The 10173-nt window shown below is 47.8% G+C and overlaps 5 protein-coding genes across 5 annotated transcripts; 2 read left to right on the forward strand and 3 right to left on the reverse strand.

Moving 5' to 3' along the window:
- Positions 1 to 64: 64 nt before the first annotated feature.
- Positions 65 to 697, reverse strand: ACHE_80164A (uncharacterized protein; the record flags this gene model as incomplete). The annotated part of the gene is made up of 2 exons (XM_043283504.1): positions 65 to 313; positions 425 to 697. 2 exons carry the CDS (start codon positions 695 to 697, stop codon positions 65 to 67), a joined length of 522 nt encoding a protein of 173 aa, XP_043140777.1.
- Positions 698 to 1114: 417 nt separating this feature from the next.
- On the reverse strand, positions 1115 to 1851 carry ACHE_80165A (uncharacterized protein; the record flags this gene model as incomplete). The annotated part of the gene is made up of 2 exons (XM_043283505.1): positions 1115 to 1547; positions 1616 to 1851. The coding sequence occupies 2 exons, from the start codon at positions 1849 to 1851 to the stop codon at positions 1115 to 1117; spliced, it is 669 nt and encodes a 222-aa protein (XP_043140778.1).
- Positions 1852 to 3384: 1533 nt separating this feature from the next.
- On the forward strand, positions 3385 to 5970 carry ACHE_80166S (uncharacterized protein; the record flags this gene model as incomplete). Its single annotated transcript, XM_043283506.1, has 7 exons — positions 3385 to 3464; positions 3556 to 3880; positions 3934 to 4102; positions 4179 to 4210; positions 4273 to 5545; positions 5619 to 5782; positions 5899 to 5970. The coding sequence occupies 7 exons, from the start codon at positions 3385 to 3387 to the stop codon at positions 5968 to 5970; spliced, it is 2115 nt and encodes a 704-aa protein (XP_043140779.1).
- Positions 5971 to 7456: 1486 nt separating this feature from the next.
- ACHE_80167S (uncharacterized protein) lies at positions 7457 to 8757 on the forward strand (the record flags this gene model as incomplete). Its single annotated transcript, XM_043283507.1, has 2 exons — positions 7457 to 8138; positions 8204 to 8757. The coding sequence occupies 2 exons, from the start codon at positions 7457 to 7459 to the stop codon at positions 8755 to 8757; spliced, it is 1236 nt and encodes a 411-aa protein (XP_043140780.1).
- Positions 8758 to 8982: 225 nt separating this feature from the next.
- Positions 8983 to 10038, reverse strand: ACHE_80168A (zinc-binding alcohol dehydrogenase family protein; the record flags this gene model as incomplete). Its single annotated transcript, XM_043283509.1, has 1 exon — positions 8983 to 10038. The coding sequence occupies one exon, from the start codon at positions 10036 to 10038 to the stop codon at positions 8983 to 8985; it is 1056 nt and encodes a 351-aa protein (XP_043140781.1).
- Positions 10039 to 10173: the final 135 nt, after the last annotated feature.

A 10173-nucleotide genomic window follows, 5' to 3' on the forward strand; every position in this document is an offset into this window, starting at 1 on the left:
TCATAGGATACCCTCGGCACTACTATATAAATCATTGATAATCCACTCAACATCCCTGGCTCAATCATAATTTTACTGTGGTCCTCATTCGTATCCGCTCACCAAACTTGTAAAAGAGCACAGGCAACGGCAAAAACGCAATAGCAATGAACCCCAGCAAACTATTTCCCCAACCGAGTCCAAGGCTTTCGTACATTTTATACCCGAAAAGCGGAACCATGCTACCGAGGATAGACCGGAGAAGCGTATTCGCTGCGATGGCAGAGGCGGCGTAACGAGTGTAGGCATCCACAAGGTATGTCTGAGCAGGAAGCTTGTTAGGGTTAGCTCACTGGAATGCAAATAGCAAAACAGAAATAAGAGAGAGAGAAGAGAGAGAGAAACGGCAAACACATACAAAGATACCCAAGATTCCGAAACCTACGAATGAAGTGCCAATGATAGGTACGATCCAATGCGTGTGGGCCTGTGCACTCCATCCATACCAGAATAAACCGGCGGGGATTAGTGGTCCGAGGAAAATCATCATCGGTAGACGGTGCTCAGGTTTGCGAGTTCCGCGTTCAGCGAGTTTTGATGCAATCTTATCAACAGTAAGACGATTGGCGTACAGACCGAGGATCATGCCAACACCGAGACCTAGATACGTCAAACCCGCGATACCAGTTGAGAAGCCGTATTGCTCTTCAAACACCATGGTGAAGGTAGTAAAAAACAAAAAGAGATATCCGTAGCACAGGGCCGTGTACGACGACAGCGCCAGGACCATCGGCATAGCTAGCATCTTCAATGGTCGGACCAATGCTTGGCTCCACATCTCGTGAGGTGTCAAGTCCGGGGTAAGGCAGGATTTGATGCGATCGTCGTTTGTTTCCTTTCGGCATTTCGCGGCAATTCGTTCCAGGATGACTACACTGTATGTTTCTCGTAAAAGTGGAGCGGCAATAATCATCATTGCACCGGTCTAGGTAATATATGCAGTTAGAGTGAATGCAATTTTGCTGATCCCGATGCATATAGTTTGACATACGGCAACAACCAAGACCCAAAATGTCCAACGCCATCCTTCGTTTTCAGTCTGGATATTATTGAGTATTCTCAAACGCATGCACTCCTAGGGCTCTAGAGGAACACATACCAGAAACCCGCCGGCCACGGGACCAATAACGGGGCCCAACAAGGGACCGACGGCCCATATCGACATGGCCGCGCCTCGTGCTTGCGGCGGAAAAACATCAGACACTGTACCACCACCCATGGCAATTGGTGCAGACCCCGAACATCCAGCGAAAAAGCGAAACACGATCAGCTGCGTCAGACTTTTACTCACGGCGCATGCAATGGTGAAGACAAGGAAGAGAGCCATGCATGAATGGTAGATAACTAGTCGGCCATATTGCTCAGACATCGGGGCAAGTACAAGCGGCCCAAGCGCTAACCCCAGAACATAAATCGAAACCACCAAGATCCCGAGCTCTTGGTTGCTGCTATGAAACTCTTCCATCATTTGCGAAACTCCAGGTGAGAACATGGACGCAGCAAGTGACCTGGATCAATGAGTTTGTTGTGAGTTTACCATTTTTTTCTCATGAAGATAATGGCACGGGGTGTGTACGTGAGTAATGTAATGGCGCTCACCACGAAGACCTGGCTGTATTGCTGAAATGGTTTCCAGTTCATGGGGTTGCGCGAATCCTCAATTCCATTCCAATCTATTATTATCACGTCCGGGTCTTTCATATTCTGATCCGAGCTTGTGCTGGCATATAGCCTGCCCTCATGAGGCACGTTCTCACCATTCTCTAGCGAAGTAGTGTTCCTGGGGTAGACTGAGCCCTTTTCCTTGGGCATGGTTGAGACAAGGTCTGCTTGGCTCTAATCGAAACAGAACAATTTAAAGAAAAGTATTATAGGAATAGGAGAAGTAAGAAATGTCTAGTGCCTGGTAGTTCGTGATCATCCCTAACCAGAGAATTTCCCAGGAATGTTGAGCTCGAAACAGAAGTCCGCAGGGGCCGGCCATTTAAGGACAAAGATTGAATCACGGGGCTGCATACGTAGCGCCTTGGTTACAATTAGGGCTGGTCTCGGATGGTCGCTCGGATGGTCGCTCGGATGGTCGCTCGGATGGTCGGAGGTTCGGAGGGTTGGGCACCAATGACACTACCAATGTTAAGATTTATATACTCCTTTTTTCTTCTTTTTTCCCTCGTACTTTTTGATGAATCGATAGCCTCAGGTATCGAATGCTTACTGGGTTCCAATAGGCGAAGTAGGAAATTTCGAGGTCGAAGGATTAAAAGCATAGCGATTGCTAATAATATCGATGTCAGTATCCTCTATTTATGTGTTCGAAGGTAGATCATGTCAGTTACACTATTTCTTATCGATCAAATTTTATCATTAACAGTCTCGAGCTCAATAATTGCATTTTTAATGTCGGGACCAACGTGCTATGCGCTTCATCACATACTTGTATGCATTTCAAAACGCGTCTTCATGCGGGAAACCACCCAATCTCTTCCGATAACATATCACTCCTGATGCAGCTGATACAGCTACATAAATAGTATCTAGCTCAAAATAGTCTCAATATGTTCAATCTTTAAATACCACACAGACAGTAAAATGGCGTAGTCAGCTTTAGCCTGCGGAAGTGGTCTACATCCCCAGACAGCGAGCAATCGAAAATAATGTCAGCAACGCAGCACCACACAACCATAGATCACCCAGCCAGGCATTCTCCTGCAGGGCTTCCCTGTTGTTATCTATGATGTCGTTAGAGAAAGCATGCCATGTAATAACTACCCGATAGCTTGTTAGGCCGCATGCTTGCCCGCGCTTCAAGTACTTCAGTACTCGTGTGCAAATGGAAGAAAGTGGTCTGGTAGCTATGCGCCATGAACTCATTACCGCAATGTGGGGATAGGATGACTCAAAGATGGACACCTTTATTGTGGCGATAGAGGAAGAGGAGGGGCTCATTGTATCTTTACGTAGTGGTAGTATATAATTTCAGATATCCCCTTATTCTAGGTGGCCACTGCCCTATCCACAAGACTTCCACTTATACTTGAGAAAGCAATACTGCTCGCGTCATTAGGTGACATGACACAAACTATTGTGACTGAGTAATTGTATACAATCAGATCAAGACCAGTTCTATAGTACTACTGTTCAAGTTAAGTGTAAATCCAGTGGTCGCTGGAAGACTCAGTGGAGAACCTTTAATGAACTGAAGAGTTGTAATTAAAAGTCACGTTATCGCGTATTTCGTAAGCGGAAAATGGAAATAAAGCTACTTCTCACCGTACATAATCGTATATTATTCTTGTGGCCCTGCAATCGTCAATCGTTTCCTTTTTTCCTTCCTAGGTTGGAAATATGTCTGCTGAGTATCTAGCCAGACAGCGCCGGCGAAGAGTAAAACTCCAGTTGTCATGTTATCCATGTCGCAAGCGAAAGTGAAGTCACCATGCCCCTCCCCTTCGGCGCAGGAAATATTATCCCTATTATTCAAAACATTATGGCTGGACATGATTAACATTATTACAGAGTGCGATGCGACCGGAATAAACCGTGTGAAAACTGTACTCGGCGCGGTGAAGTTGCCGGCTGTACATATGCTACATCTTCTGTCACTACTCCTCGGCCATCCCAGTCCGATAACGTCCAGGATAGGATCGGCCGCTTGGAGAATGTTGTTGGCTCACTAGTCCGAGAATTAAGCTCTCCGGTGGCCAATCGAACGACGGTGGATATTCCGTCACCATTGGACACTACTCAACAGCCCATCGAAAACTCCGTTGGGCGCATCCAAGTGAAGCAGAATGAAACAAACTATGTGGGAAGTGAGCATTGGGCTGCGATTGCTGATAATGTAAGAGAGCTCATCATCTCATTGATTGCAATGACACAAATTCATAATCGCAGCTGCCAGGTGGCCAAAAGACCAATATTGAGCAGTCATCGCAGTTTCCCGACCTTCTCCTCGGGCTGCGCACTGGTTCAACATTCAAGAGCATGTTAGCTTCAGTTCCCCCAAAGAATGAGGTGGATAGGTTGATTTCGAAATATTTCAACTCACTGGACCTAGCTGAATGTATGTGTCCATCAATTGATTTTTAGCGGAGCTAGACGTGCTTTGCGACGACGGCTGACAGAAGGGGTCCGATCAGTGGTCACCCACGCACCGACGTTTCAAAAAGAAGTCCGTCAATCTACCCTTCCTGCTGCCCCATCTAGTCGTTTTGCTGATTGAAGGGATGTCAGTACGAGAATTTCTGGGACAGTCCGACTACTGTTAGTCTCAACTGGCTCAGTATCCTCTTTAGTATGATGTGCCTGGCCACCGACATCCTAGTGCAATGCGGCGAACAGATGGCCCGCGATGCCTCCAAGCCTCAAGAATCCGTCACACTATTTCGTCAATGCAGCGCACAATGTCTTATCTTGAGTGACTATACCAAACCTAACAATCACACGATCGATGCACTCCTGTTATACTTTTTTTGCGAGCTATTACGATTTCATGATACCCATTTTGGACTTTACCTCGCCCTGTCTATGATAGTTCGTGTTGCTATGAGAATGGGTTATCACCGCGACCCATCACACTATTCCAACATTTCCATCTTCGCAGGCGAGCTGAGACGGCGAGTCTGGGCCCTTTTGGCTCAATTAGATATCCTTGTGTCGCTTCAGATAGGCCTGCCCCGACTAATCCATGAACATGATTCCGATACAGCGTCGCCTCGAAATATTCCAAAAGAAGAGATGGACCCAGAAATGACCACACTCCCACCATCGCGGCCTGAGTCCAATGGCGCGGTCCTGTCCTATATGATAATGAGGATGAGGTTAATGTCCGTACTGGGACGAATTCATTGTCACGTTACATCTATCCATCCACTTTCCTATGACACCGTTATTCAGCTTCATGAGCAGTTGAACACGCAGTATGATTCTTTCCCATCAAGCATGAAGGTTCAGAAGAACCCTTCCGTGACCGATTCGGCGGCTGTAGTGATGAGACGCCTGTCATTGGATCTGCTTTTTCAAAAGGCCCGATGTGTACTACATCGGCTGTATATGAAACCGCAGAATCTTTTGTCATGGGAGACGTGCATTGACGCTGCGCTGAAAATCATCCATCACCAGTCGTTCGTATATCGGGAATCCCAACCCGGCGGACCATTGCGGGGGCATCTATGGAAAATAACCTGCGTGGCTACTTATGACTTTCTCCTTGCCATTATGATTCTCTGTCTTGGGCTCCAATCCGGACTTGGCTCCGAGTCAGACTCCTCTTCTGCACCTGATCGGGATCTCAGCCGTCGACAACCAGAGGCTCTGCTCAGTGCACTGAAGGACTCATATGCGATTTGGGCAGAATGGAGTAGCGAAATGAAAGAGTCCAGGCAAGTGGTAGAGATTGTGAGAATCATGTTGGATCGGGTTAAGGAAAGCGACTTGACATCTCATGTCGGATATCCGAACAATGGCACCGAGAACCTCCAAGTCATTCAGAATAACGGCTATTCAGGTAGGGTTTTGCCATCAATTTTTTTAAGAGATAATATGATTTCACGTCAATGAGCTAATGATTGACCTTATAGGTGCCGACTCTTCTATCAATGACGGTATATCCTATTTCTCAACACCATCTGACCTATCGAACGCAATGAGTATGAGACCGTTATCTCTTCAAGCGGATAACATAGAAAAAGCCCCTTCTTCCTATTTAGGGGGCATCTTCGATCCAATGGATGAATTTGATTGGGTAAGTGCCATAACCGTCCGTACCTTTATCCAGTCATCACGTCATCACCCAGAAGGGGAAAGGATGAGTGATCCCGCAGAAAGCCTTGCTTCGACCTTATACTAATAATATGAAAGGCATTATGGGATAGCCATTTGCAGGAAAATGGCATCTATTCGCAGATTTCATCCAGCAATCATGTGTTTTGAGTGGCTTGCTGGTATTTGGAAGAGCACGATGGTATTACCGACTGTATTCTCCCAGGAGTCGTCTGTACTTTCTTTTCATTTAGCTTGTATGTAGATATATATGGCCAACTACCGACAATTCGATATTTCGGATTATCTTTGAAAGTTCTAATAATCGGTTTAAAATAGATCTTGCGGGACAGTGGAAATATCGCGAGAGCCCTCTAGGGTCGGAAAATCATGCCCGGACACAGGTATAGTTCGTAAATCCTAGCGATGTTTGACTATAACGTATCTTTCCCTCGAGGCTGTGACTGAACATGCGTGCCACCCTATAGCTGTTTCCATTCGTTACTGCTTCCTCATGGCCGGTAGATGTTGTTGCTATGGTTACCACTCTTTGATCGGGATTGAGATCGGAGGAGCTTCGGCGGTATGGATAAGCAATGCCTGATCGTCCTGTACTTGTGACCGCAGATCAAACCGTTGGAGAATTGTATGTGCCCGGGCCAGGATATGCGGGAACTCTCCGAGCAGTACATGTGCAGATCCCATATATCAGGCCAGATATATCTGGGATGCCCGGTTTTGGCAACTGGTTGACGTGTGCTTCCATGTCGCTCTTGTTGTAAAGAGTGTATCGCATCAGTGCATTTTCGTTAATATGCTCGCATTTTGTTCCTCTGGCCCTCGGAAAGTAGTGCTTTGTGTGAGCCGTGATGGGGCGAGTATCACCCGTCTCAGGGCTTATCTACAATTACTCCTATAGTACTATAGTATAGGAATTCGGTGATCTGCCTCCACCTTCCATAACCTTAATCCCCACTGCTTAGCCGTTAGTCCTAACGGGCAAAAGGGGACTTTTTATCATTCAGGCCCACCAGAATCCTTCCAAAATCCCTTAATCAAAATGCCGCTCCCTGCAAGCATCTCATTTGCTTCTTCAATCACAATGTTTCAAGCACGTACGTATTATGTATAATCACCAGGGTACCCGTAGATATATGGTCACAGCCATCAATATGTGTCACCTGTGGGTCAGGGCATGACCAGCATGCCAGCGAGTTGGTAGATTTCTGGTAGCTATCGTGTGGTAGATGAGAAGTGTCTATCCACCGAGCTACGGCAACGGCTAGCGCTGACCAATCAGACCAGGGCACAATGGAGTGTCAGACCCTGCAGCATAAGTGAGTACAGACGGGTATATAATAAGCCAAGCCTCTCTCATCCCGGACTCGGAGCAGCAACCATGGCATCTCAACAGTCTATCAGAGCATCTTGTGACCGTTGTCGAGCCAAAAAGCTCGGGTGTACCATATCGACCGCTGAAACATCTCAGACAGGAGTCCAGCAGTGTATGAGGTGCGCCCGAGCTAAAGTGGATTGCATCTTTAGTCGCAGGGCGCCAACAAGGAGAAAAAGTAGCGACACCAGGAGAGACAGTGCGCAAGTATGTATTATTAGCAAGTCGCTACGGACGTCTGAAGCCGGCGGTCTGCCGACAGAAATGGACGCCCCATCATCTCTGGGTTCGTCCGAATTACTCTCCGGCTTCTCCGTGGATTGGCCGATGTGGAGCAGTCCGTGGTCCGAGGATATTCCCGGCGTACACAGAGAACAGAACGACGCAGACTTACTCGACGTCAACGACCATATCGCCAGTATTAATACCAGCTCCCTTTTCAACCATGGAAAGGATTTCACCCCGCCGCAGCACAACCTGATCGACCTCCCACCACTTGCACCAACGGCCGAGGACGTGTCCAGATATCCGAAATCACCGCAGCGATCTCTCGAATCATACGCTTTCCAAGCTTCCTCGGACCTGTGCAACAATATGCCATGCATCACAGAGGGGAGCAGTGGACTATTTCTACCGACGGAGCATAACAACATCCCCGATATTGTACAGCTCTCAGGGTTGGTGGCGGAGATTCACGAAGCGCTAATTACGCTGAGTGGAGGCCATACGAGTCCGAACAAAGCGAGTGCCCTCGACACGTATCCCATGGGTCCGGTCTTAAAGCTGGCGCGAAGATTCATGGCTCTGCTCCGCAGTTTTTGGGCAGCCAAGTCGACCTCGGTCTCGGTCAATGATGACAGCCATTATGATAAAACTGCTCCTTCCTCTTCTTCGCTTTTCCCGACGTCGCCAATCAATCATACAGACCATTCAAATACTCAGACTCGTATCAACAAACTATTCCCGAATGCTTCAATAAGAATAACATCACCTCACCGGTGACGTCGACAGGCGTGAATGACGTGCCGACTATGCTGTTGGTGCTGACTTGTTACGCGTCCCTCCTGAAGCTATACATGATGGTATTTTCCCAAATAGAGAGTAGCATCGAGCAGTTACCTGATCCAACGTACTCGAATTGCAACACGCCAGCACTTGTCCAGGGGGGCAAGGAAGATGACAGAGGTCTGCGGCTCAGAGAGCTCTTCTCATCACCGACAAACGAGACATGCAGTAGGCTGTACATAGCCGTGCAGATGGTTCTGGATGAGCTCCAGGCCGTGGATGATCTTGTCGGTTGCTCTACCAGTCTGCCCATTTTTAAGACCTCGCAGAGTCATTATGGGGATAATAATGACCTACAGGGCAAGGAGGGGCATCAGCGACAGGAGGTGGATCTAAGGAACCCTTGGGTCTGGTTCACCCATCAGTTGGAAATGGTCAAGACGGTCTTGAACAAGGACGCTAGGCGGGTTTTCGGAATCGACGACCAGAATTCCAGTAATGGGCTGTTTCAACAGGGTCATCGTCTCAAGGCTTTGCTTCGCGGAAGAATGAATGTGTAGTTGCAACACGTATAACTAGACACAAGGTACGTATGTGTGCTAAGTGTCCAATTGCCGGGATTTTCTTTCCTGTACTGGTTGAATTGGAGAAACTAGCATAAAGATTGAAAAAAACGAGAATTGTTATCTATTCCTACTAGATGTTAAACACATGGAGACAAATGAGATGTTTAAAGACTAGTATGACCACGAAACTGCAGCGAGACTATTCGCCCTGGGTTTGATTCATAGAGAATAAACGACCTTCTTCGCAGATATTCTCTTGGATTGAACATCATAAACGCCCTCTAAGACCTTTCCGAGTCCACCATCCCTGATAATGAGCGGATGAAGTTGAATGACTCCCTCTTCCAACAACCTATTCAATGTCACGGCCCAGGCTGCTCCAAATTCGATTACGGCAGCATCAGCCGGTCTGCGATGGGGTTCCGGCCAGGCAATCTCGTGGCCCAGTATCTGCAAGGCTAAAATCCAATCGGCTTTGACAATGTTCCGCGTCTGGGAAATCGACTCCGGGTAGGGTTCGAGCGCCGTGTATTTGCCCCCAGACCGACCCAGGGCTTGATAGCAAAACTGCATACTCGACATGGTGGAAATGCAATCCAACGCATATTTGAGACCATTTCGCGTATGTTTCCTGATCTGGGACGCACAATCGGGGGCGTTATAGTCAAAGACGGTGCCAGCACCGTATCCTCGAACTAGGTCAAAGTTGTGTGGCGAACATGTGGTGACTATGTCGAAACCAGCAAGCTTAAGTAGTTGAATTGCGGCAGTACCAGTTGCGGAAGAGCCACCGTAAACAAGGACTGTCGTAGGTTTGCTGCTGGGTTCAAGCGGACGGCCAGGGAGATCTAAACTGTGGAACAGGCTCAGGCCGGCCGTAAAGAAACTGGTTGGCAATGAGGCCCCTTGTTCAAAGCTCATGGAAGGCGGCAGCTTCAACAGCAGCGTATCCAGGGCGGTTGTGTACTCGGCGAACGCGCCAACTGTAGGATTGAGAGGATTCATGCCCATGACTGACGTGCACACGCGATCGCCGACTTTGGCATGGGTGACATCGGGACCGAGTTTGTCAACCACCCCCGCAACATCACATCCAGCGATAGCTCCGGGAGTAATGTACGCGCCCGCCATCTTGGAATCCACGGGATTAACCGATACTGCCTTGACCTTGATCAGGACCCTATTTCCAAATACTTCGGGGATCGGCATGCTGTGAGAAATGCCAATAACACCGTCAGTGGTTCCCACCAAGGCATTTTGAAGAGAGACTCTCATTTTGTTCAAATCGAATAAGTAAATCAACCAATAGATCAATAACTCGATGACCGGCGGAGATGGACAGAGCTGGGATAATATAACACTCTCTGCGCTTGGTTCATTGATTTACCAAGTATTAATCTACATGAATAG

Source organism: Aspergillus chevalieri, chromosome 8 (assembly GCF_016861735.1).
Source record: "Aspergillus chevalieri M1 DNA, chromosome 8, nearly complete sequence".
Lineage (NCBI taxonomy): Eukaryota > Fungi > Ascomycota > Eurotiomycetes > Eurotiales > Aspergillaceae > Aspergillus > Aspergillus chevalieri.